The 27,981-nt window shown below is 35.8% G+C and overlaps 2 protein-coding genes across 6 annotated transcripts in view; both read right to left on the reverse strand.

The window, feature by feature from the left end:
- Window positions 1-304: 304 nt before the first annotated feature.
- On the reverse strand, window positions 305-10,761 carry LOC125262360 (acetyl-coenzyme A thioesterase). Its single transcript, XM_048181080.1, has 15 exons — window positions 10,407-10,761; window positions 9,227-9,296; window positions 8,656-8,716; window positions 8,463-8,564; window positions 6,788-6,932; window positions 5,162-5,321; window positions 4,752-4,871; window positions 4,299-4,449; window positions 3,061-3,116; window positions 2,914-2,977; window positions 1,728-1,811; window positions 1,520-1,653; window positions 1,291-1,419; window positions 1,070-1,196; window positions 305-985 (listed from the first exon to the last, which is right to left on the reverse strand). Exons 1-15 carry the CDS (start codon window positions 10,591-10,593, stop codon window positions 845-847), a joined length of 1,731 nt encoding a protein of 576 aa, XP_048037037.1. The 5' UTR covers window positions 10,594-10,761; the 3' UTR covers window positions 305-844.
- Window positions 10,762-14,081: 3,320 nt separating this feature from the next.
- ssbp2b (single stranded DNA binding protein 2b) overlaps window positions 14,082-27,981 on the reverse strand; it is a 91,620-nt gene continuing 77,720 nt past the window's right edge. For all 5 annotated transcript variants that reach the window (XM_048181087.1, XM_048181085.1, XM_048181086.1 and 2 more), the window contains 12 exons: window positions 25,819-25,878; window positions 25,400-25,466; window positions 24,157-24,227; window positions 24,003-24,070; window positions 23,850-23,895; window positions 23,678-23,713; window positions 22,730-22,784; window positions 22,018-22,088; window positions 21,787-21,865; window positions 21,490-21,518; window positions 21,230-21,328; window positions 14,082-15,669 (listed from right to left, as the gene is read on the reverse strand). In XM_048181087.1, coding sequence (XP_048037044.1) covers window positions 15,640-15,669; window positions 21,230-21,328; window positions 21,490-21,518; window positions 21,787-21,865; window positions 22,018-22,088; window positions 22,730-22,784; window positions 23,678-23,713; window positions 23,850-23,895; window positions 24,003-24,070; window positions 24,157-24,227; window positions 25,400-25,466; window positions 25,819-25,878 — 711 coding nt within the window. In that variant the 3' untranslated portion in view covers window positions 14,082-15,639. The remainder of the gene's footprint in view (window positions 15,670-21,229; window positions 21,329-21,489; window positions 21,519-21,786; window positions 21,866-22,017; window positions 22,089-22,729; window positions 22,785-23,677; window positions 23,714-23,849; window positions 23,896-24,002; window positions 24,071-24,156; window positions 24,228-25,399; window positions 25,467-25,818; window positions 25,879-27,981) is intronic.

Below are 27,981 nucleotides of genomic sequence, written 5' to 3' on the forward strand. Positions count from 1 at the left end.
AAACCACACCACAGCTATAACAAAAACACAGGGAAACAATATTATTGGAATCACTTTCAGAAAGATTTTTCCCAGCTGATTAATAAGAACATTGACAGCCAATCAGACTTTAAAGAATTTGAGCATTTAAATCTGCAAAAATGAAAATTCTGTCATTAATTACTCGCCCTCATGTTGTTCCAAACCCATAAGACTTTTGTTCATCTTCGGAACACAAATGAAGATGAAATCTGAGAGTTTTCTGTCCCTCTGTTGACAGCCTACGCAACTGACACTTTCAAGCCCCAGAAAGGTAGTAAAGACATCATTAAAGTAATCCATGTGACTCCAGTGGTTTAACCTCAATTTTATGAAGCGAGGCGAGTGCATTGCTTGTGCAATAAAAATAATGTATAGTTTACTGCTTTATTTAAAAAATATTAATCTCTAACGTATTCACAAGAGCACCATGACGCATGTGTTGTGTTGACGTGAGAGCAGATATTGCGTGAATGCCCGTTTGAGATTAATATTTTTTAAAGTGCTCGCCTCACTTCATAAAATTGAGGTTAAACCACTGGAGTTGCATGGATTACTTCTGTGATGCCTTTACTGCCTTTCTGGGGCTTAAAATATAGGTAGTTGCGTAGCTGTCAATGGAGAGACAGAAAGCTCTCAGATTTCATCAAAAAAAAAAATAATAATAATTTGTGTTCCTAAGATGAACAAATATCTGAAGGGTTTAGAACAACTTGAGTGTGAGTAATTAATTAAAAAACTTTAATTTTGGGGTGAACTAATCCTTTAGTCGTTATCATAGCCTTAAATGAAAAAAGAATAAATCCTAGAACCACAATGTTGCGCATCAGAACACTGTGGTAAGCACATCTCTCTCCAGAAAAGAAATGCAGGACATTGCCGTCTCTTCCATAGATTTGGACCAGCCCGCTAAGTTTCCCTCCACATAGGGCAGCACTCCAGAGGTCACCTGGTTGTAGTAGGACACCTAGAAGAGCAGCCAGAAATGTTCAGATTCAGCAGGAAAGCGTTTTATTGTTTTTAGTTTCAGATGTCATACTGTAGTTGGTACCTTGCAGGTTGAATAGCCCATTTCGTGAACGAGGAATCCTGCGCATATAGCTTCGCTCCGAATGGAGTTCTCCTCAGGTGGAACTGTTGCCACGGTGACGGAGCGGAGCGCTATGACATAAGGGTCTCTGTGAGGATAAAAATACAGTTTGAGCTTCACATTAAAGATATGTTCATCCCAAAAACAAAAAGAATCAAGTCGTGTTAGCAGTGGAATCATACCCATTTTTGCAGGGTTGCCTTTTAGACAACAGGAACACGAAATCCCGACTTTTGCCTCCGTTAACTGTGGCGCATTTAATGTGATATATGGTTTCCTCCTCATCTGCTTTCTCCACCTCTTCACAGCTCCTGAAGGAAAAACAGAAGTATGCAGATGATGAGAAACACAATTTTATATGTGAAACTTTTAACACAATAAATTTAATATAGAGGGATACAGATCGCCTACAGATAGTTTTTGTCCCACTGTGGCCGTAACCGCAGGTCGGAGAGCAGCGAGAAAGCATGAAAAGCCGTCGTTTTGACCTCCATCTCAACTTTTAAACACAGCATATCTGCTTCCTCGTGCACGTAAACTCCTACCTGCAAAAACGAGCACTTTATATACTTTCTAGGCATATTTAGGTGCATCAAAATAAAAGAAACATAATGATGACCTTATCGTTGATGTTACTGGCCTCCCAGCCCCGTTTTCCAGCTAAGACTGTGAGAGCTGCCACGTTGTTATACCCCAAATACACCTGCAGAGGGCAGAGATGTTATGGGATGTTACAGAAGGTTTGTCCTGATTAAAGAGATGGTTCACCCAAAAATGAAAATAATACCATGATTTACTCACACTCAAGCCATCCTAGGTGTATCTTCTTTCAGCCGAACACAATCAGAGTTATATCCTGGCTCTTCCAAGCTTTATAATGGTAGTGAATGGGGCTCAAGATTTTAAAGCCCAAAAAAGCACATCCACCCATCATAAAAGTAATCCATACAGATTCAGGATGCTTAATAAAAGCCTTCTGAAGTGAAGCGATGGGTTCTTGTAAGAAAAATATCCATATTTAAAACTTTATAAACTGTAATAACTGGCTTCCAGCTGTACGCAAGTGATAGTCATATACACCTAGGATGGCTTGAGGGTGAGTAAATCATGGGATCATTTTCATTTTTGGGTGGAATATCCCTTTAAGGACAATGAGTATGTCTGGAGTTTGAAGTATGTACACTTTTCTTACATACAACAATGTGAAGAACTAGAACACATGGGCTGCGTCTGAAATCACATACTCTCTGAGTATGTACTTCTTTTGAATAAGTGATTACTTTGGGACCACTAAAAAAGTATGTTCTATGTAGTATGAATATCATCTGGACATACTACATCCATCATGTTGTCACTGTCACGTGACCTACCAATGTCTGTTGTGTCGCTTCACTAACATTAACAAATCCTTTCCCGTGGCCTAAAGATAGTGAAGTATCCATCAGATGCACAATTGAGGAAGATGTAAGTCATCTGGTGTTTTTCACCTACTGTTTTACAAGTACTGTGAATTCGGATATACTACTCTTTTCATTTGTAGGGAAGTATGTGATTTTTGGTGCAGCCATTGTGCGGAAAACAGTATCCCACAATGCAATGCACTAAACTTGACCCTTCATTTCATGTGACTAATTAACTAGAAATTATATCAATCGTGATTTTTAGTCTTTTTCTTGACGTATTTATTTGATCAGATTTCCAAAAGTGACATTTTTTTACACAAAAGTGATCAGTGAATTCAACTTGTATATATAACTTAGTTAGTTAGTTAGTCAGTTAGTTGGCTACCTACACTACCTACCTACCTGATTACTTCTGTCCCAAGGCACGGATATTGGTCCCTCATCTCTTGAGTACAGAATGTGTTTTCTGGGAAAATAAATTTGGTATGTTTCCTAAACAATTTGTTGTGCTTCAAAAAATAAATAAATAAAATTATGTACAAAAGGTACCTGGCCATGCGAATTCTCTTCCTGACAATAGCACCGAGAAATCGTCTTTCTCCATCCTGAAAAAATTAAATGATATGATTTATGTGGCTTTAGTGAGGGTCAGAGCTATTATATATAATATAATATATAATAGCTTATATATATATATATATATATATATATATATATATATATATATATATATATATATACAGTACAGTCCAAAAGTTTGGAACCACTAAGATTTTTAATGTTTTTAAAAGAAGTTTCGTCTGCTCACCAAGGCTACATTTATTTAATTAAAAATACAGTAAAAAACAGTAATATTGTGAAATATTATTACAATTTAAAATAACTGTGTACTATTTAAATATATTTGACAAAGTAATTTATTCCTGTGATGCAAAGCTGAATTTTCAGCATCGTTACTCCAGTCTTCAGTGTCACATGATCCTTCAGAAATCATTCTAATATGCTGATTTGCTGCTCAATAAACATTTATGATTATTTTCAATGTTGAAAACAGTTGTGTACTTTTTTTCAGGATTCCTTGATGAATAGAAAGTTCAAAAGAACAGCATTTATCTGAAATACAAAGCTTCTGTAGCATTATACACTACTGTTCAAAAGTTTGGGGTCAGTAAGAATTTTTATTTTTTTGAGAAGAATTTAAAGAAATTAATATTTTTTTTCAGCAAGGATGCATTAAATCAATCAAAAGTGGCAGTAAAGACATTTATAATGTTACAAAAGATTAGATTTCAGATAAACACTGTTCTTTTGAACTTTCTATTCATCAAATAATCCTGAAAAAAAATATTGTACACAAATATTTTGTACAATTGTACACATTAAATGTTTCTTGAGCAGCAGATCAGCATATTAGAATGATTTCTGAAGGATCATGTGACACTGAAGACTGGAGTAATGATGCTGAAAATTCAGCTTTGATCACAGGAATAAATTACATTTTACTGTATATTGACATAGAAAACAGCTGTTTTAAATTTGAATAATAATATCTCACAATATTACTGTTTTTGTTTGTATTTTTAATCAAATAAATAAAGGCTTGGTGATCAGAAGCTACTTCTTTTAAAACATTAAAAAATCTTACTGACCCCAAACTTTTGAATGGTAGTGTATATAAATATATATATATATATATATATATATATATATATATATATAGCTCTGACCCATATACACACATTAATATTAAGTGTGCTATCATGTTGTTGAATGTGTAGATAACTCACAAGAGTTGTGTAGGTGACATCAGGAAAAGTCTGTCGCTCACCATCACGTCCTGGAATGTAATAAATCATGGAGGCGCTGTTGATGTGTCTTGGTGTCCCCTCATTCCACTCCTCACAGTTATACGCCTCCACCCGAACACCCACCTCCACACTGATGCGCAGAATAGGAGAACAATGTATTCAAAATATACCTCAGTTTATTATATATCACTCTGTTATTCTTCATAAGTGTGACCACACTTGTGTTGTTCGTGTCTCAACACCTGAAAATGCAGCTTTTTTATTTTCAGTACAATCAATGTAATATATAATATTGCTAAATAATATTTTTTATTTTGTATTTTGAGACAATTTTATGTTACTAATTAATATTTATGTATTGACAGTTTAATGCATGAAAAGAAGGTCATTTTGTTCAGGATTGCCCTTCTATAGCAGTCAGGTTTACTGTACCTGGTCTGGAAGGCATTATTGACCATGGCTTTGAACACCAGTCTGTCGCCGACACTGGACGGACCTCGGAAGTGGAACATGTCCACAGCTCCGAGAGAAGGATAGTAGCCACACAAACGACTAGAAAAACAAAACAAGATGAAAAACACATAAATTAGTCCCAGTAAAGCACTACACCTCCCATAATCCCAAGGAGAGATGTTGCTTTTACCACAGCTAGGTAAAATCAGAAATGCTCTGCAGCAGGGTCCGCCATGAAGCATTGTGAATGATGTCAGAGTTTGGTTCATGGTTTAGCACAATTAATATGAGACATTTTTCAAATAAAATCGATGTGGAAAAATGCTTCCGGAACCAACGCCTGTCACTGTTGCACTATGATAACACCTAGCATAAATGCGCAAGCATACCTGGCTGCAACTGTAGCCACGTTCTCCATCCAGGCCATGATCTGTCCTCCAAACGTGTTTCCATGGTGATTGGCGTGTGGCGGCAGGACCAGCTCGATGCTCTCAACCCGCGTGAGCTCGGTCGACACCACGGGTGCCTTGGGTTTCCTGCTGCACAGTCCTGAAATGCCAACAGATTTTGATCAACAGCAGCAACGTTTTGGATCCCATTGCCAAGTTCTGGTTGTAGCGGACCTAGTTGAGTCTCGTTAATGTCCTCTGGCTGACTCTGTCGAGGGATTCCTTCCACTGGTTGTTCTTTTGTGATTTAGTACCACACAACCTATGAAGTTTGTTTCCACGACACATGGTGAAGTTATTAAAGTACAATCCCCTGAAGTAACCTAATGGTGTGACATAATAGCTCATAGGCTACATGAATCCTTATGACTCCGGTGGATTAATAAATGCCTTCTGAAGTGAAGCAATGGGTTTTTGTAAGAAAAATATCCATATTTATTTAAAATTTTTACAAACTATAATCACTGGCTTCCAGCAACGCACATTCACGAAAGAGTCGAGTTCAGGCAGCACGGTGACCTCTGACCCGACATATGACGTTGGACATATGGCATTCATGTGGTTTGGCAACTTGTCGTTTTAAGCAGCGTCTTGTTTCGAAGGCTGCGTCCTCCGGTGATCGGATTTGAAGGCTGCGTAAGTCATCGAGGCGGTCTCATTTAAGAAAAGTAACCGTTAGATTGCAAAGTAAGAAAGAAATGACAGTATATTACACCTCACAAGGAATAACAGTCAATTTTATTACGGTTACTTTTCCTAAATAAGACATTTTCCTAAATGCAGACTACAACCTGCAGTGCAATGAGAAATCGGGTCTTCATTAGGACCCCAAACGATCCCATTGGTTCAAATTGCTAGGTACTCTCTTTAGCACCTGATTACAGTTCCTACAAAATCATGTTATGATAAATACCGTTGACCGTTTATGTCTGTATTAGTTAGCTTATATACTAGCATACCATACGGATAAGCGATTAGCCTGATAGCTTGGTTTATACACACACTTGCACTTACCCTACATATATTCTCAATCACCTTTAATGTAATTATGTGTTAAATTAAGTGCTAAATAGGGTATTATTAATAGGATATTTATTAATTAACAGTTAATCAAGTGTAAAAAATTACATTCAGTTGGTTTTATTATGCACTAATGTGTTTTCGTATTGATATATAGTAAGCTATGCGTATTTTAAATAAATATCATTCAGATATACTTAGCATAATCATTAAGTGCAGTTTTGGGAGACCTGATTTGTCACGACACCAGTGTTTTGTTTTGCTTCATCCTCTGTGCTTCCGTGTTCATCAGTTCATAAGCTTACGCTACGCCTACATCCTACGGATTACTTTTATAATTGATGGATGCGCTTTTTATAGCTTCAAAAACTCAACAATTCAATGCCGTTACAACACTGGGGAGAGCCAGGATATATTTTTAATATAACACAGATTGTGTTCGTCTGAAAGAAGAAAGTCATATACACCTAGGATGGCTTGAGAGTGAGTAAATCATGGGATGATTTTCATTCTTGGGTGAACTATCCCTTCAAGTAAAGCACTAACCCTTGTCTTGGAGGTTGTAATAGTCCTTCATGAGGTTCTTGAAGGCCTCTTCATTGTAGAGACGGAGCCGTCGTCTCTCTGAAGCTAGTGAGTGTTCCAGCATTTCCTCTACGGAGCCCTGAACATCCAAGGGTCTCAAAGACACCTGAAGAATCATGAATTAATATTTAGGAATTTTAAATATATCAAAAAGTCAAAGCTTGAGATAAAATGATGTTTCACAGGACATGTAATATGGCTTTCTTTTTGGAGCCGATCATATGTTCCGGTCTTGAGTTATTTGTGATCATGTGTCGCTGTTCTCTCTAGATGTCACATTAATATTTAGCTATCTGAGAATTCCTACAAAGATATTATTTTATACAGCGGCAAAATTTGCTGGGTTTTGATGAAAAATTTCAAATTAAAAGTAATAAATCAAATGCAACGTTAAGGCATTTTAAAGCAATATTCTATATACTAAATTTAGTGTCTGCAGCTACAAAAACGGTCAATATTCATATTAAATGAAAATATTTAAAAATCTTCTTAAACCATAAGTATGATTTAAGTCTTTGTAATCCATACCGATGCTAAAAATGTCAAATTTTACAACTGTAAACCATGTTTTTCTTTTTTTTGTCATTAGTTTTTTTTTTTTTTTTTTTTACTTTAGTTAAGCAAATTAAGTATTTACTTATAACAAAAAATACAGTACTATTATTCAAAAGTATGGGTTTTTTTTTTTTTTTTTTGCTCACCGTGGCAGAATTTATTTGATCAAATATACAATAAAACAGTAATGTTGTAAAATATTATTACAATTAATAATAACTGTTTTCTATTTTATATATTTTAAAATGTATTTTATTCCTGTGATCAAAGCTGAATTTTCAGCATCATTACTCCAGTCTTCAGTGTCACATGATCCTTCAGAAATTAATCTAATATGCTGATTTGATGCTCAAGAAACATTTCTTCTCATTATCACTGTTAAAAATATGGAAGAGGATTAGGGCCAAGCAATAATAAAAAAATAAAACCATCTCGAGATTACAGTTGTTAAATTTCGAGAAAAAAATTTTCAAGAAAAAAATGAAATAAAATGTTGAGAATAAATTCATTGAATTACGAGAAAAAAACTCATTAAATTTCAAGAAAAAAGTTGAAATAAAATGTTGAGAACAAACTCATTAAATTACGAGAAAAAAACTCGTTAAATTTCAAGAAAAAAATGAAATAAAATGTTGAGAATAAACTCATTAAATTACGAGAAAAAACTCGTTAAATTTCAAGAAAAAGTCGAGATAAAATGTTGAGAATAAACTTGTTAAATTACGAGAAAAAAGTCGTTAAATTATGAGAACAAATTCGTAATTTAACGAATTTGTTCTCGTAATTTAACGACTTTTTTCTCATAATAATTTGATACTTTTTTCAGTTTTTTTTTTTTTTTTGATGAATATAAATTTCAAAAGAACAGCATTTATTTGAATTTTTTTAAATATTATTATTAATTGTCTTTGCTTTCACTTTTGATTAATGTAATGTGTCCTTTCCTTGCTGAATAAAAGTATTATTTAAAAAAAAAATCTTACTGACCCCAAACTTTTGATCGGTGGAACACTTAGATTCGAGTGCGCTAAATAGGGTATTTCCCCTAAATTCTATGGTGCATTCTTTGCAGTTTCCTCACCTTTTGTGTTCCCGTCGGTTTGGCGACGAATGTGGAGAAGGCCACACAAACCCTCTTCGTGACCCCGCTGAGCACCTCCTGTACTGTTACATAGATGCCCACCTGATAAAACAGTGGCCTGATCAGACACTGGGATGCATTATAGTTATTCCGTTAATATTTAATACCGTAAATGCGTTTGGTCTGGTTTTACCTCCATACTCGTGTTGAAAGCCCTGTTAACTCTGGCTTTTATATTGATAACCTGCCCAACCCTGAAATATAGATAGATAGATATATATGATATGATAAGAGATAAATTTACCACATAACATGAGATACTCCTGGAGCAAAATTTGCTAACTCTAAACATGACCTAAACAGGTTCACATCGAGGACGATAACTTTAATCATAACGATAAAGATATAGTTTTAAAAATATAAAAGAATAGCAAAGTCTACACTACAACTATAACAATAACGGTACAGATAAACAATATCGTTGGAATCACTTTCAGAACAATTTTTTTCCAGCTGATGGACGATAAAAACACTGAAAATCAGAATCCATCCTGCTCTAAAGAGCTCGAGCATTTAAAGCAGCAGACGACAAAACTGCAGTGTGCTTATAATAAACAGAAAGATATCGTTATCGTTATAGTTAAATTTATGATTATAGTTATCGTATTTGATGTGAACAGGCCTTAAACCAATCTCTAAAATCTGATTGTTGTTGTTTCATGACTAACAAGGGTAGGTGAGTCTCGTGATAAAGGACACAGTACCTTACAGTCTCTTCAAACTGGATATCATCCATGGAAGCCGTTACACACGCAATTCCTGCATGTCTTTCAGCTTAAAAGAAGAAACGAAGAACAAAGACGGAGAGATTTATAACACGGACCACTATATGAACCCTCAAAGATGGTACACAAGTTGTTCTTAGTTACATTGTTCAACTTTGCATGTCACTGGTATTTATATTTCATGTGTGCAGAACTGGAGCAGAAACAGGAAGGAGATGAAGAGGACATGTGTAAATTATTAATGTGTGTCTTCCTCAAGCCCCCTTTTCTTCCAACAGTGGCGGACACAAATGGATTCATGCAGGATTTGAGGGTGAAAGGTGTATGAATGCAAGTTACCTTCCTTGTTCGTAGTCCAAAGGTGACAGCTTATCTTAACCTACTCTGATGGCTTGATAACACACAAGGTTGTTTTGGAAAAAGGGCCAGTGGAGTAAACTTGTATAATTTTTAATTATTACATTCTGAGAAGGGTATCATTAACGTCACTATTGATTCCTGTAATGTTTAATCCGATAATCTGCATTGTAGCCCTATAAAGCGCTATACAACTTAAAATATAAATCATATTTAATTTAAATTTATTTTAATATTTCACAATTTACCTTAATTGATTCATAGTAAATAAATATTTTATTTAATGGATCATTTTAATATTTATTTAATTATTCTTTTAAATATTATAATTATATAATACTTTATTTTAATATTTAATAATATTCATTTAGAATAATACATATTTAAATATTTAAAATGGCTAAATAATAATACTCAAATAATAATAATAAGATAAAAAACAGAATTCCAGTCAAAGAGATAAATCGGAATTTTGCTATATAATTCTATGAAGGCTTATATTTTTAACCGAAGTCATAATACATTCAGACTGAATGATGCTTGAAATATTAAATATCAACAGAATTATAAAAATGATTAAATTAATAAACACCACAACCAATATGGTCCAGTTCTGAAATGGGAATGGTCTGACTTTTTACTTCAAAATAGTTCATTTGGAATAAATCTCACAAATGTTAATGTCGAAATGAAAAAACACGATATATAAGATCGTAACCATTCAATAAATGTGCGTAAGGGAATCAAACAAGCAACCTTCTGCATGGTTACCAACCCTGAACTCCTCCACGGTCCCACTCACCTGCCAGACAGGCGATGGTGTCTATCCACTTCAGCAGCTGTCCTGCACCCAGTTCTCCCTGGTGGTTGGCATGGCAGGGCAGGATGGACTGGCACATCTGCACTGCTACCGGGCCAGACCCATTCCTCCGTCCTTTCTCATGGGATCCGTCCGTATCTAACACTCTTTTTGACCAGTTCTGATCCATGAAGCTTTGTTCAGAGATGTGGAGTGTTGAAATGACAGGTCAGTCTGTTCCTGGGCTCTTATCAAGGCCGATGTCAGGTGACCTCAAGTCTTGCCAACTTGGACGTTCTGCGGGACCATGTGATGTGGACCAAATGACCGAGCTGGATACCTGAGCTACTACAGGCTGCAGGACACCATGTCTCTGCACAACAATCACTCCTGTGCTGCAGTCCCTTTATGACACATGGATTGTGATGTAATCACCATGTGTGTGTTTTATTAAGTTGTCAGAGCCATAAAGTTGCTGAGTGTGGACTGATGTAATATACAGTACTATGGCAGAACTGAGTTCTGTTGCTGCAAGAAAGACACCAAGAACAAAAAATATAATGCATGACAACTAGTGTTGGGTTTAACGCATTACAAGTAACTTGAGTTATGTAATCAGATTACTTTTTCAAGTAACTAGTAAAGTAACAAATTACTTTTTCAATTTACAACAAAATATCTAAGCTACTTATTCACATTTATTGACTGACAGCTCTCCTGTCCTCATGTTGAGAGAAATAAAGTGCAGAGGTGTTGTGTGCGCTGTATGAACATGATGGTTATTGTAGTCCTAGTCTAAATGTGAACATGCATTTGCTCAACTCAATTGCATAAAAACATTCAGTATTCCTCAATATGAATAAAAACAGTGAAATACAATCTCAGAATTTTACACAAACCTGAATAATTAACTATATTAAATGACACAAATATACTTTATGTATTTAACCTCACTTTATTAACCAATGTCTTTGCTGCTGACCTTCAATGATCTGATTCAATTATATAAGCAAAAATTACTTGAGATTATATTTAGAAATAACAGTGTTGAACTTCCTATTCTTCTTTAATCCAGAATGGCAGCACAGCTGAAAGGTTTGTTTTAGTGTTTTGAAATCGGCCCATCAGTATATTGTTGAAAAGTCGTTATTTTGTTTTTTTGGCGCACAAAAAGTATTCTTGTCGCTTTATAATATTAAGGTAAAACCATCTCTTTTTCTTTTGTTGTTTGATTAACTCTAATTATGGACAGCAGCAGGTTTATTAGGCTGCTGTTACTTTAAGGCAGAATGCGCGGATCCAATACACATATGATATTCTCACAACTGTTTACATTAAAGTACACATGAAATCAAAATTGACCTTATTTATTTTGTTAGCTCAAATTGCTAGTTTTGTGGTGTACATTTCATCCGTGCAAGTCAATCCACACAATAAAATATTTTAGCTTCGTAATATTTAATCAAAATCTGAAAATGCTCCTTCCCTCTGCAACGGTGTCCCTTCTCTGATAACGTCAGTTTGACGGCTTGGGCTGAAAACGCTTAAACCACTCCCCTGCAACCGTTAGTCTGCTATGAGTGAGAGATGGAGAGGAGGATCGCTGAAGTAACTCTGCCCTCTATTCAATATTCCGTTTCACTTGGAAATACATCACAACACTGGAGAAAAGTCGTTTGCAACTTCCGGTTCACTCGGACTTTAACTTAAGACATAACCAACTCTGTTTATTACATGAATACTCGCAAAATGAACATTTTGACATAATTTTTATTTTATATTTTTATTTATATTTGTCTGTTCAAGTTCGAAAAGATGCAAAAGAGAGCTTAATTCAGTACTTGTGCACCGTCTAGAGGCGACTTTCTGTGTGCGCAAAGAAAAACCAGACTGAATTGAGCTCTCTTTCGCATCGTCGCACTTTTTCAGATTTATCCATATCTCTGCTCTTCTTTCTCTCATGCATTTACATTTTTGAACGTTTAATGAGTGTGTGCCAGCTTATGTCCCGTGGGATAGCACACTCCCTGTTTCCCTTATCACGCCATCAATTTGTTGCTTTGCCACAGCCAAACCATTTGAGATATCAAAAATCCACTCGCAATTTACCATCCTCAATGTCTTGAATTCATGCTGACTGAGTTTGGTGGTGATTGGATTAATCGCCTAGGAGTAGTTTATCAAATTCCAGAGCATGCGTTTTTCAAACAACCCATAATAGCTGACTTCCTGTTGAGCTGGCGTATAACTTAGAGCACAAAAGTTGTTCGGCCCGATGAGGTCTATATGTGTACAGATTTTCATACTAAAACATGCAAGGGTGTTTTATATATGGACCAAGATTTCAGACCCCATTCAAGGGGGCGCCGTAGAGCCCCTGTGCCATGCCCGGGTCCCATCCTCTGCGGCGTCCTAATGGCTGCAGATTCCAACGTGTGTGCCAATTTTCAAGAGGTTTTGAGCACGTTAAGGCCCCTAAAAAGCCCTGGATTGTTGAAAAAAAAATTCTTAGAAAAACAATAGGAATATGTGTGTAATTAATAATGAATAAACATTACACAAATTATTTTTCCTTACAGACAAAAACCAAATCAACAAAACAGCAACAATCATACCAACTTGTTTTCAAACCAGATTATGATTTAACCCTTCAAAGAAAATCAAAACATAACGTGTTTGGGGACCCCAAACAGTGGACCGCTTAGTTTCTGTTATGATATCAACATATTTATACAGTAGTTTATTTCAATAACTTGTATTTAAAGGATTAGTTCACTTTCATTTTAAAATTTCCTGATAATTTACTCACCCCCGTGTCATCCAAGATGTCCATGTCTTTCTTTCTTCAGTCAAAAAGAAATGAAGGTTTTTGATGAAAACATTCCAGGATTTTTCTCCATATAGTGGACTTCAATGGACTCCAGATAGTTGAAGGTCAAAATTACAGTTTCAGTGCAGCTTCAAAGCATTTCTACACAATCCCAGATGAGAAATAAGAGTCTTATCTAGTGAAACCATCGCTCATTTTCTAAAAAAAAAATTAAAAATTATATACGTTTTAACCATAAATGCTCATCTTGAACTAGCTCTCTTCTTCTTCTTCTCTATTAGAATTCCGGCAGTGTAGACGCTGCTAAGTGTATTACTGGAATTCAAATAGAGAAGAAGAAGAAGAGAGCTAGTTCAAGATGAGCATTTATGGTTAAAATGTATAAAATTGTAAATTTTTTCACTAGATAAGACCCTTATTCCTCGTCTGGGATCGCATAGAACGCTTTGAAGCTGCACTGAAACTGTAATTTTGACCTTCAACTGTTTGGTGCCCATTGAAGTCCACTATAAGGAGAAAAATCCTGGAATGTTTTCATCAAAAACGTTCATTTCTTTTCGACTGAAGAAAGAAAGACATGAACATCATGGATGACATGGGGGTGAGTAAATTATCAGGAAATTTTAATTTGAAAGTGAACTAATCCTTTAAGATTTTCATTTATTATACTGCATTTTCACATATTATACTGCCCTATTCCTTTACAAAGTTTATCCACTGAAAAATCTGTATCTTATAATTTGTCCATACTGTATTAGTCTCGTATGTAAACAGAAAAATGAGTTATGGACAGTAGCTTAATGCATAAAATCACACACAAAATACAAACAAAATGATCTGACAGCATGTTAAACAGCAATGAGAAGCTTTATATCAGTATAGTATATCCAAAACTTCTCTGTGTATTTACAAAAGTCAACACAAGGTAGAAAATAAACACTTCACAAAATCAAAAATTAAACATCAAATAAGTCAAATGAAAATACACTTATGATAAGGTCTCTCGTCATCAGGCAAAAACCTGGGGCAAAAAGGGGCAAATAAACACGAAAACACCTCAGATATTGTACAGTATTGTTTTAAATAATTCACAGAGACACAGATTAATCAGATCCCCAAGCTATAAAAAATTCACATATATATTTTAGAAATTTCGCAATAATAATAATAATAATAATATTAATAATAATAATTCCACTTGAAATAAAAAAGCAAAGCAAATCACAGTTTCTCCGGGTGACACAACAACGGCTGTATAAATAAGTTGATTATTAGAATGACAGATGTACAGAATTATAATTCCCATCCATGTGCCCTTCCTCTGAATGGACCAGTTTCCTTTTTCCATAAAATCCTCCTTACTTCCCGTATTCACATGCAAAGATTTTCACAAAGAAAAACGTCATAATATAAGAGAAGTAAACGTTGTATCTGTGTATGTCACATGATTAGGAGTATTTTCAAAACATGATAGAAATATTCTTCAATAAGTGAAGCTAGTGCGATGATCTTGTGTAGTTGCTCAGTTCAGTTCCGGAGGACGTTCCTTCCGCATCCCCCAGTTAAGATGGCAAAATGGCGCACGATGGATTTTTTAAGTGTGTAACGTATGTAATGGCTGTTCTTCGGAGGCATCGTCCTGAAAAATAAATCTCCTGTATATACAGACAAAACTCCAGGGTGTTGATCAGATTGGACTGCATTTGAGGAGCACAGATGTCTGAAGGCCGAACGCAGTACGAAATGATAAATTACAGACGTCAGTTGGAATTACAAACACATTTCCATTAGCGGCAACTCAACCTGTTTCAATAAAATACAAATCAAACTCTCTCGCCGACGACACAAAGACGATTGTGAATCAATTACAGTGCGTACTTGCTGGGAAATTGATTTTTATCATTGTGATTCTGCACAAAGTCATTTTACGAACAAACCACAACCCTCGTTGCATCCTAATAAGTGTTTCCTGCGATAAATCCGTTAACGGAGATCTGTCGATTTACATCATATTTCAAGAAAATATGATTTGTTTTTGTTAAAAACAGTTCAAGTCCACAGTCTTTCTTTCAAGCTCGTACAAGGATCAATATACATCCTTTCATACACACATGCACATGTAACTTTGAATGTACACCCACATATATACACAAAGATATACGTAAATATAGACAGGTTGTCGGTTCGCCGTTCTCGCCCCGACGTGGTTCAGCGTTGTCCCTCGGTGTGTGACGCGGCCGAGGAGGTGAAAGAATGATCTTTGAAAACAAAGGAAATGAAGGAAGGAGAGAGAAAGGAGAGGCTTGGACCCATATTCTTCAGAGAGCAGAAGAGGGCTGGCTACAGCGCGCTTGCACAAGTTCTGTGTCATGTGGTGGAATCCAGCTGGATTTCCAAATGAGGTCTTCACACACTCATGGTCATGTTTGGAGAATACTACAGGGACATAAGAGTTAAAAAAGAGTTTGAGTGTGTTTCTGAGAACTTTAAAGGGGTCATACCATACACTTTTAGCATTATATTTTGTAGGGCTGCCACTTAATCGTTGACCAGAACGTTAGTCGTTAGTCAACTTTCTAGTCAACTAGTTCATTTAAGCCATTAGTCGAAGAGAGAATAGCAGAGAATATTTCTTTTTAAAATAGTGTTGTTTTTGGCGGCCTGTTTTCATTTTAGTTTTAGTCTAGTCTTTTAGTCACGTTCATACTCTTTTTAGTCTAGTCAAGTTTCAGTCAACTAAAAGTCTGAGCATTTTAGTCTTATTTTAGTCAGAATTATCCATGACTATTTTCGTCTAGTTTTAGTCAACGAAAACTGATGACATTTAGTCTAATTTTAGTCAATGAAAATTGTATTTTAGTCTCTTTTTAGAAATGCAATTCTATTTAACCCAGTCAATATAGTGTAGTACCTAGTAGTATAGACGAAACCAAAATGTTCTTTTAGCCAAACCCATTTTAAACATGGTTATCTTATTATATTATTGTTACCTTATAGATAATACCTTATAATGCCTTGAGAACCCTTTAAGACCTGAAGGCTTTTTTAGAGTGTTTTTTTTTTCTTTTTTCTGAGCGACAAACACAAAAGTAAAGACTCATAACTCCAAAACTGTAGCAAGGAGAGTCAAAAGGTGGGTATCATTTGATAGAACACTTTTTAATTTTTTCGAAAATATAAATTACATTACATTTGGACATTTTCCAAATGTGGCATAAAGTATAGTTAAATAAAGTGTTATTCATTTTTTTGCAGCTAGATGGCGCCCACGCAGGGTAAACTCGGGTTTAAAAGGCACTTCCGAGATCATTGGATACACACTGCATCCCGGAAAGATGAGACACGTTTTTAGCCAAGTATGTTAAATCATTTCCTGTGTAATATCTTGTGAACAATGCAATATATTATGTTGATTTTGGATTCATTTCGTAAGAATCTGCTTTAAATAATGATGTGCATTTTCTATGATCTGTGCATTTTTCATGAAGTTATGAGCACGTGAAATCTACATATTTCCCTACATATCGGTCCCTTTCTCTTTGTCAGACTTAACTTTGTTTGTTGTTGTCATTTATGCTAAACTCACCGCAGCTACATCTTCTAAATAATGCTGCGAGTGGGGCTTGAGAAAGTGACGTCACCTGCGTCTGCGCAGTGCGACCTGATGCAGCCCCTGAAGTGAGACACGGAAACAAATACTGCAAAATAATAATAATAATAACGCGACTAAACGAGACATAATAACGTTATAACATTTCGTCTCGTCTCGTTTTGGTCAACGAAAATTAAGAGACATTTTTGCATAGTTTTGATTTTGTAAACCACATTTAGTCTCGTTTTTATTCGTCAACAACATTGCATTATACGTTTAATTATAGTCATCGTCACATGACCAGGATTTACGTTGTGTCTCGTCTTGTTTTCGTCACGTGATAAAGGTTCGTTGACGACGATATTTAGTCATAATTTTCGTTGACGAAAGCAACACTAGTTTAAAAGCAGACATTTCACGCTTTCTATAGATATATTTTGAGACAGCAGAAAGCACATCCTGTTTGTTTTCTTTATTTTACAAAAGCATGTTTTGTTGTTATTTTGAGTTTACACAAATAAAAGTTTACAGTTTTTAATGACGTATAACTCTTCTCTGTATGACCAAAAATGATGGAGTATTTTAAGTCGTTTCCGCTGTTAGGAAAAAATGCAAGTGATCGCGCCAGCATGTCACGCAGTAAGCGTGCTATACTTTATCTTCCACACTCCGCATGAACACTTGGATATGCTCCTAATAATAGTGCACATTTATCTAGGTTAATGACAGAGTGAGCAGCCAATTAAAGAAGCTACTACTTAAGCCCAAAGTATACTTCACTTTTTACGCAGCATACAGTGCGCACAGCGCAAATTTCGTAATCAGAATAGAACACGCGTACTGAACAATTTTTTTTACTTTACTTTGTACGTGCAGGTCGCACATGTGCATTTAGTTTTTTTTACAGTATTTACTTTATCCACAAGGTGGCAACCGTGCCCCGAGGGCATTGATTCACAAGGTAGTCGAAGAAAAACTGCATAAACAGAACAGACTGGAACGCATGCAAGCTACAGCAACAATGGAGGCTTACCAGATAGTGCGAAGAGGTTAGAAAGTACCCTCGTTTGTACAACTCCAGCATGAAAGAATACAAAGATGTTTACATGGGTTGTACCTCAGAGATATTTTAATTTGTCACAATGCGCATGCGTCGAATGCCTGTGTATGCATACGAGTCAAGTAAAGTATACTTTGCAAGGCTGTACATTTGGTTGTATGCATAAAAAAACTAAGTATACTTTCTGCCTTAGAAGTTTCAAATGATAAGCCATATTTGAGTTTGATGGATGATAGGCGAATATTTCCAGCCCGACATACTGTATTTACCACAAGGATCCGTCATTAATGATCTGTCCCTCACAGACTGTGCAACTTTGCCACTTCCTGTGGACTTTTGTTTTTTGGTGACTAACCGACTAATAAAATTTTGGTCGACTAAGCCTCTTCTCGTCGACTAACATTCAGTCGACTATAAGGGGACAGCCCTAGATGGTTGGTCACATAAAAACAACAACAACTACAAAAAAAAAACACAGGAAGTGGTGATGTCACACAGTCTATGATAGATGATCATAGATATGATGATATGATCATAGATAGATGATCCGACGGTTGCTGGTCGCGTCGCAGCCTGCCTGACAGCCATTTCTGCCTGGATGAAGGACCACCACCTTCAACTCAACCTTGCAAAAACCGAACTGCTTGTGGTCGGTGCCAACCCAACACTTCATCACAACCTTTCAATTCAACTTGGGTTGTCAACCATTACTCCTTCCAGGACAGCCAGGAACCTTGGAGTGGTGATGGATGATTGTTTAAGCTTCACAGATCATGTTGCTACAACGGCCCGGTCCTGCAGATTTGCCTTGTACAACATCAGGAAGATTAGACCCTTCCTATCGGAGCATTCCACACAAATTCTTGTCCAAGCTCTTGTTCTATCCAGACTGGACTATTGTAATGCTCTCTTGGCTGGTCTTCCAGCATGCACTGTCAAGCCTCTACAACTGATCCAGAATGCTGCAGCAAGACTGGTCTTCAACGAACCGAAGAGAGCGCACGTCACTCCTCTCTTCATCAGTCTGCATTGGCTGCCAGTAGCTGCTCGCATCCAATTCAAGGCTCTGATGTTTGCCTACAGAACGACCGCTGGCTCTGCACTGCTATACCTTAACTCACTATTTCAGACTTATGCGCCCTCCAGAAACTTGTGTTCTGCAAGTGAACGGCGCCTTGTGGTGCCATCACAAAGGGGCACAAAATCACTCTCACTGACCTTCTCCGGGTCTGTTCCTGGCTAGTGGAATGACCTGCCATGCTCTATCCGAGCAGCTGAGTCTTTAGCCATTGACCCAGTAATAGTAGCACATACCTTGATTTCTATTCTTCTTCCATCTACAGTACAGTCCAAAAGTTTGGAACCACTAAGATTTTTAATGTTTTTAAAAGAAGTTTCGTCTGCTCACCAAGGCTACATTTATTTAATTAAAAATACAGTAAAAAACAGTAATATTGTGAAATATTATTACAATTTAAAATAACTGTTTTCTATTTGAATATATTTCACAAAGTAATTTATTCCTGTGATGCAAAGCTGAATTTTCAGCATCATTACTCCAGTCTTCAGTGTCACATGATCCTTCAGAAATCATTCTAATATGCTGATCTGCTGCTCAAGAAACATTTAATGTGTACAATTGTACAAAATATTTGTCTACAATATTTTTTTTCAGGATTATTTGATGAATAGAAAGTTCAAAAGAACAGTGTTTATCTGAAATCTAATCTTTTGTAACATTATAAATGTCTTTACTGCCACTTTTGATTGATTTAATGCATCCTTGCTGAATAAAAGTATTAATTTCTTTAATTTCTTTTCAAAAAAATAAAAATAAAAATTCGTACTGACCCCAAACTTTTGAACGGTAGTGTATAATGCTACAGAAGCTTTGTATTTCAGATAAATGCTGTTCTTTTGAACTTTCTATTCATCAAGGAATCCTGAAAAAAAAAGTACACAACTGTTTTCAACATTGAAAATAATCATAAATGTTAATTGAGCAGCAAATCAGCATATTAGAATGATTTCTGAAGGATCATGTGACACTGAAGACTGGAGTAACGATGCTGAAAATTCAGCTTTGCATCACAGGAATAAATTACTTTGTCAAATATATTTAAATAGTACACAGTTATTTTAAATTGTAATAATATTTCACAATATTACTGTTTTTTACTGTATTTTTAATTAAATAAATGTAGCCTTGGTGAGCAGACGAAACTTCTTTTAAAAACATCTTAGTGGTTCCAAACTTTTGGACTGTACTGTATTTTTGTATTTATAAAAAAAAAAAATAAAATAAAATAAATCTTGGCTACAAGCACTTTACTGACATAACTGTGACTTCACACAGCACTTACATACTGTTGTTCTCATGTTGATTTGATTGATTCTACTATTCTCATTTGTAAGTCGTTTTGGAGAAAAGCGTCCGCTAAATGACTAAATGTAAATGTTGATGATAATTAACACAGCTTTTCCATGTTGTAATTAAGTCAGGCAGGAAATCTATGACCATTCTTGACCTCAAACATGGCTAATAATTTGAATCATGTAAATAGTAGCCAAACGATAGCCAATTTACATGGCCGTTCACACTAACATTAACCTAGATAAATGTGCACTATAATTACGTAATAAGTGTTTGTGTGAATAGTTGTTTGGCTTATGAACAACTGCCAGTTGACTAGGAAAATCTTTGGTTGGGGGCAGCCCTAATATTTTAAGAATGTTAAGCAAGGTTTTTGTACCTTTTTGGTTTTGTTTTCAGACTGTTTTTGAAGGAAAATTTGTTTTCACAGTGCAATGAACTCTCAAAATATCAATTTAAGATGAGTGGGTCTCATTCACTAATAACTGCATACATTATTCGTATTTATATGCACATTAGAACTTCACACGAAAACTTTAATTCACAACACAAATTTGTTCTTAACCATGTCCATATAAGGGCTTTCCACACGCGCTTTCCTTTCATCACTCTCAGCAAACATGACACTCTCTAAAGACGCGCTGACAGCATGCACAGCTATATGTATATATGATGAAATATATTTAAGATCTATATCTATGTGTAAAATGTCATCTTAACATGTTTATAAAGATAGCCAGAGTATGGGATTTCACGTTTAAGTGGTTTCAGTTGTTCCTAATTTTTTTTGTAAATTTAGAATAAATTTTAGAGCGAAAGTTATTGATAAATCATGATTTGTTCGTGAAAACGTTTGTACGTAGATTTCACACACAAATTTGTGCATAGTATGCATGCTTAGTGAATGAGACCCAGTGGCTCTTGTCAAAGTTAAAACACAAATGCACTTGCAGACAAGGAAATGACATACGCTCTCATTCTGGAAAGGGTTGAGGAAATTTCCGCCCATCTCTCCATCATCTCGGGGAGTTCCAGGCTGGTTGCTCATGCTTAGGTTACCAGGAGAGTTCTGTACAGATAGATAGAAGTTATGTTTTTAATTTATGCATGAAAATTAGGGCTGTCAATTTTACACGTTATTTAAGCTGGACTGTTTTTACACAAGATGAGAATAATGTGATTAATGAGCATATCATATAATTAATCTGATAAAATGAAAACAACTCTCACCTTGGGCATACTGTCCATGTCAGCTGACCCTAAATAAATAAAAATATAGATTTCAGATTTTAAAAACTATATTGTAGATGTATGGTTGCAATGATATTAAAATGCATGATTAGTCTTCAGTGACCACAAGGGGGCATAAGCATGCAAGGCAAAAAATGACAACAAATCAAGGAAATCAAGCTGCAATTTCACATTGACTTATGACATGCTTTGATACTCCTCAAGCAAAGTACACAGCACTCAAAGATGTCCAAGAGTACTATCTAAAGTGGTTGTTTATACAAGAGACACTCTTACCTAATGATCCATTCATGTGATGCGGCTCCATTCCTGCCATGCCTCCCATTGGACCATCTCCACCAGGACCAATAGGGAACTGTCAAAGGCACAAACAAGGACACATTAAATATGATATTACAACAACTACAGATCAGAAAGTCAGTCATTAAGTACAGTAGGAATAAATGCAACTTGATATGAACTGAGATGCGTGTGTGCAAATATTTTAAATTTGTCATGCTGTCTTACATTTTGCCTGTTTCCTCCGGGCGGCACTGCGTTGATCATGGTGTACATATTTTCTCCCGAGTTTGTCGAGTCTGTAGAGAAAGAGCCAAACACACTAGCTCATCATCATATTTCAGCTAATGCTCCACTGATGGCTGTAAAAAGTATTTGGATACCTTTGGTCAATAATACACACATTTTAAAACTCACTGTATTAGTAAGGCATTTAATACTTAAAGAAACGTAACATACTTTAAAATAAATATAAATAAAATACACATAAATATATATAACATTTTAAACACTTAAAACAATATAAAACATTATTATTTTTTTAAATATATACATTTTTACTGTTAGAATTAAAAATATAATTTTAAATAAAAATATATTAAATGAAATTATGTACATGTATATAATACATTTTTCTATTATAATTTAAATATTAAACACTCAAAACATTTTTTAAATACTTATTATTGTTATTTATTGTTATATATATATATATATATATATATATATATATATATATATATATATATATATATATATATTATAGAATATAAATAAAAAACACATAAATATATAAAATCTTGAACATATTAAATTAAATGTGAAAATTTTTATTGTTAAAATTATATATATATACACTATTATTATTATTATTATTTCCCTCAGTATATCTGTTCATAATTAAATTCAGCTATGCAAGAAAAAAACAGTGCAGTCCTACCTGCAGGGCTAGGCATTATGGGAGTCCCTGGGGGCCCTCCTCCACCGGGTGGACCCTGAGAAAGAGAAAAGACAAATATTGTTCTAAATCTCATGTAACACAGATTAATTAGTTATATTTGAATGCACTTGTGGCATATACGTGTGTAAATGTGAGGATAGTCCTGTGTGTGAGTGTGTGTGTGTGGTTCATGACAGAGGCCTGAGGCCCTTGCTGTGGTCAGCACTGTGCATATCTGCTCTATCCTCCCTCTTCCCAAATCTAATTATCTCTCCTTCTCTCTGCTGACTCGGCTCTGCCTTCCCGAGCACCTCGTCTTGTCTGGCTGCTTTCAGTAAGCTACCGCAGCTTCCCTTCCACAAATCATCTCAGCTGGGAGTTACTGACAGCGTTTTAACACAATATCTTGTGAAATGTCTTAAAACGACACGTTTAATCACATTGCTTATCTCAAATCTGTTTCAAAGTATCTGGCAGTGTCTAGTTGTTTAAAGGACTTTCACATGAAGTTACTGAATTTTTTTTTTTTGGATGACATTATACAAGCTATGTGTCTCATTCATGCAAATATATATAATATAATATAATATTTTTTAACAATACATTTTATATATTTGTTGAACAAAACCAATCATTTATATTTAAAAATATTTAATAAATATTATAAATATTAATATGTATAAAATATTTAATCTATAATATCTTAATACATACATCCAAATTACATATATATATATATATATATATATATATATATATATATATATATATATATATATATATATATATATATATATATATATATATATAATTTATACTTAATTTGGATCCACTGCTGAGGACACAGGACTATGGAAATTATTTTACGATCTGATGCATCTCTAAGAGCTGGACGTCAGCATTCATGGCTGTTGGAGGCGTGTAAATGTAGAGGGTCATGGCTCTTACCACATAACTCCCTGGAGATGCCGAGGAATACGGGATCTTAAATGCCACGTGGATCCGATCAGACAAAAAAACAGAGAGAATGTCAACAAAGCAGATGCTCTTTAAGTGCAAACATTTACCTACAGCTGTAGTGGCTGACATTTCACAATGAATGATTGTAGAAATGACTCACAGAGTTGGAATTTGGTGGATTTGGCCACGGTCTTCCTCCGGGACCCCTATAGTAGGGTGAGATGTGTTGTACTCATTAACTATTCTAAAGCTATGATAGAAAATAGTATTTGTTATTAGGCGAATATGTGTTAGTGTAACAAGAAGTACGTACATATTCATCCCAGGCATCCCAGGACCCCCAAGAGCATTGAGTGGTGGTCTCATGCCCCCTCCATATGCCTGGAACGATAAAAAAGAAATGTAGCAAAGTGCCTTTGCACATAGTTTAGATGAGCGATCCAAACATAGAGGTGTGATGATCGTACCTGTGGCCCAAGAGGTACCATCCCTCTGGGCGGAGTCATTCTCTGCATAGCCCCACCCATATTTGGATGACCTGATGGGAATTAGTATATTAGCAAGTGGCAAACACATTGAGAGATAAATCTCATAAAACTGTCAAGAAAACTTTTTTTTTTTTTTTTTTAAATATCATATTTTACCACACCCCCAAAATAATTATTTGTGTCTCTACATAATAATAATGTACATGTAAAATGGTAGTATATATGGCCTATTTTATTACATTTTTTTCTTATGGCCTGTTCACATCAACTATGATGACTATAGCTCTAAAAATCATTCTAAACACACTTTCAGAACATTTTTTCCAGCTGATGAACAATAAAAACATTGACAGCCAATCAGAATTCATCCTGCTTTAAAGAGCTTGAGCATTTAAAGGGACAGATGACAAACTGCAGTGTGCTTATAATAAACAGAACGATACTATGGATTGGCATGGATGCTAATATAGATATTTTTAAAGTTATCTTTTTATTTATTGTTCTTGGTGTGAACGGGTCTTTAAGGTGAATCTCAAGAAAGCGCTCAAGTAATGTTTTTAAAAAAATCATATCTCACCACATCCCCAAAAATGTTTATAATGGTAATATATACAGCCTACTTTATTCTACTTTCTTTCTTAAGGTGAATCTCATGAAAACTGTCAAGAAATGTTGAAAAAATCATATCACACCCCTTCCCAAAAATTCTCTGTTTCTAAATATAGTTTAATATAATAATAATAATAATAATATGTAATTAATATGGTAATATTAAATGTTTCCCCAGGTGAATCTCACAAAAGCTGTCAAGAAATGTTGAAAAAATATATTTCACCTCACCCCGATTAATATTTTCATAACAATTAATCATCAATCGATTAATCTCATTCCCATTACTATAAACTGAAAAACAAAGTATTTCAACATCATGGAAGTATTTAATTTATGCTAATTAAAAAAAACATCATTGTGTCCAGACTTGATTTCCATTACTGAATTACCATAATGAGAATGAGATTTTTTTTTCGCATTACGGTAATGAGAATTCTGGGGGAAAAGTGCTTAATTGCTATGAAAATAATGTCATGATGGAAAAATCTTAACGGTCTTAAAATAGGCTTTGTTTTCTTCATGCAAAATATAATTTCTTATTTTTCTGTTGTTGATTATGACCAAACATTTCACCCTATAAGACTGTTTAATTCATTATTCGTAAACAAACCTTGTTGTCTTGATGGGTCCATGCCACTGGGTAATAACGGCTGGTTTCCAGGGACTCCACCTAATGCCTGAACCAGTAAGATACAGCACGAATTAACATACATTTGTCAACATCGTCCAACCAGGGGTAGATAAGGCCCATTAGCTGCCCTTGGGCTATGACATTAGATCAGGACCCAAAATATCACATTTTGGAGAGTGAGACAGAATGACTGGAAATAAAATGTGATGCCTTAAGCGACAGCAAAAATACTATTAGAAGCAAGTATTAGTCTTGGCTGAAAAGTCTTAAAATGACTCACAGCAAGTTAATTAGATAAGACTAAAATAAAACATGTAAAACTCTAATCACTCCACCATGAATGTGTATTTCTGTATTGAGATGTGTAATCGAAAAACAGAACTGAAAAGGATCAGCACCTGATTGGGTATTCTGAGAGGTGGTCTGGGGCCGCCAGGATAGCGCGATGACATGAAAGGCTAGAAAAAAAGAAGAGATGTCATATATAATTATAATTAGCAAAAAAAGTCCTATTCCTACTCATGAAATCATAATTAAGAAACATTCCTCTGTATTGGCTCACTAAAATGATCACTGAAACACCATCTAGGTACCCAGAAGTGACCATACTGATCTGTAGTCTTTTTAAAGAACTGTACACACTAACTGAACTAGCTTTTCTTCAGCTCTAGGGGCATTTACTTAAAGCACCAGCAAGATCAATAGCACTGGGAAAGTCTCCAGAGAACAGAAAACAATTATTTCCAAGCATCCAACCGAACAAGGCCATTTCCACCTCCACATCTGAGGTGAGATTAAGAAAAAATCCTTGATCACAAAGTAAACATACTATATGTATTTAAGAACACAAGGATCAAGAAAACAACCGTATATAGAATTTTTTCCTTGACTAAGACGAGACGATGACGAGACGTCCTTAAAAGTGCTGTATGCAATTTTTTTGACAGTACACAAAAATACCATATTATGAGATTTAGGAAACATGCTAAGTTCACATACTTGCTTCCCTGAAAAACAATTATACAGCCAGTTATTTTACTTTGAAATGTGCATTCAGTGTCGGAATGTTTGTTTTGGTCTGCGTGATCCCGCCCACTGCCATTTTACCATATAGTATTTCGACTCCCGGGTTGCCGTTTGGTGGAAATCACAGCTCATTACAAACCTCTCCAATATTATGAATTTGAACTACAGTACCCATTTCAACCACTAGCTGACAATATTACATACTGCACCTTTAAATAATAACTGTGACTACATCAGTATGCAATTTTGTTGATAAAAAAGATGAGACTAAATTGTAGGTAAAAAAAAAAAAAAAAACTACACCAAAAGCTCTCTCTCTATTTTTGTCGGCAAAAAAAGAGGCAAAATATTACAGACTATTATTTTAACAAGCCTCTATATGCTTTCATGCTAGAGGGTTGCCAGATATCAAGAGTTTCAATCCCCCAATCAGAGCTTTTCTCTTAAATGAATGCAATTTCTGCCGGTTTTACTTAATCTTTGCAATCTGGCAACCATGCTTGCTCCCTCTGTAACAGAAGCAAGCTAGTATTTGGTGCCGTGACCCAGATGGGAATGAGGTTTTAGGGGGGTGAGTGTAATGGAAGCAAGCCAGTAAGAGTTGTGTTTGTAAACCTCACTCCCCTGGCCTCAAGAGGCGCGCTGGCGACTGACGCTAGAGGCTGCGGTCTTTAGCGTCCTTGTTAGCGTGCCCGCCTCCCATGCTGGAGATGCCGGTTTGAGATCCTGTTCAGAGCAGGTCGAGTACATTTGGTGCCGTGACCTAGATAGGAGTGAGGTTTAGGGGGCTGAGTGTAACGGTAGCAAGCTAGTAACTAGGGCTGCACGATATATCGCATGAGATTGTCACGCGCATTTCGTCAGTAAAGCCGGTTCCCTGATTACCGCTAAATCGCCATCACCTGCTTTCAAATGGAGCGGCATTTAATAGACAGAGCCGTAGATCACTGAAAAGCCACGCAATATCGCATTCATATCGCAGATGAATCGCCTTCGATAATGAACGCGATATTGCGTGGCTTTTCAGTGATCTACGGCTCTGTCTATTAAATGCCGCTCCATTTGAAAGCAGGTGATGGCGATTTAGTGGTAATCAGGGAACCGGCTTTACTGACGAAATGCGCGTGATAATCTAATGCGATATATCGTGCAGTCCTACTAGTAACAGTTGTGCATGTAAACCTCACTCTCCTGGCCTCAAGAGGCACGCTGGAGACTGACGCTAGCGGTCTTTAGCGTCCTTGTTAGCGTGCCTTCCACCCATGCCGAAGATGCCAGATGCCGAAGTCCCGCTTGGAGTGGGTCGAGTAGGACCGGTTACATTTAGTGCCGTGACCTGGATGGGAGTGAGATTTAGGGGGGCGAATGTAACGGAAGCAAGCTACTAAGAGCTGTGCGTGTAAACCTCACTCCCCAGCCTCAAGAGGCGCTGTAGCGACTGACGACTTTAGCGTCATTGTTAGCACACCCGCCTCCCATGCCGGAGATGCTGGCTCGAATTCCACTTGGAGCGGGTCAAGTAGGACCGGTTACAT

Source organism: Megalobrama amblycephala, linkage group LG2 (assembly GCF_018812025.1).
Source record: "Megalobrama amblycephala isolate DHTTF-2021 linkage group LG2, ASM1881202v1, whole genome shotgun sequence".
Taxonomy (NCBI): domain Eukaryota; kingdom Metazoa; phylum Chordata; class Actinopteri; order Cypriniformes; family Xenocyprididae; genus Megalobrama; species Megalobrama amblycephala.

What these genes read in the sequence shown, in the direction of transcription:
- LOC125262360 (XM_048181080.1), bottom strand. Translation starts at nt 10,593, where the DNA reads ATGGATCAGAACTGGTCAAAAAGAGTGTTAGATACGGACGGATCCCAT. An exon ending in AACCGACGGGAACACAAAAG is followed by an intron (nt 6,933 to 8,462) that starts GTGAGGAAACTG and finishes ATGATTCTTCAG; the next exon opens with GTGTCTTTGAGACCCTTGGA. An exon ending in CCAGTAACATCAACGATAAG is followed by an intron (nt 1,654 to 1,727) that starts GTCATCATTATG and finishes TCGTTTTTGCAG; the next exon opens with GTAGGAGTTTACGTGCACGA.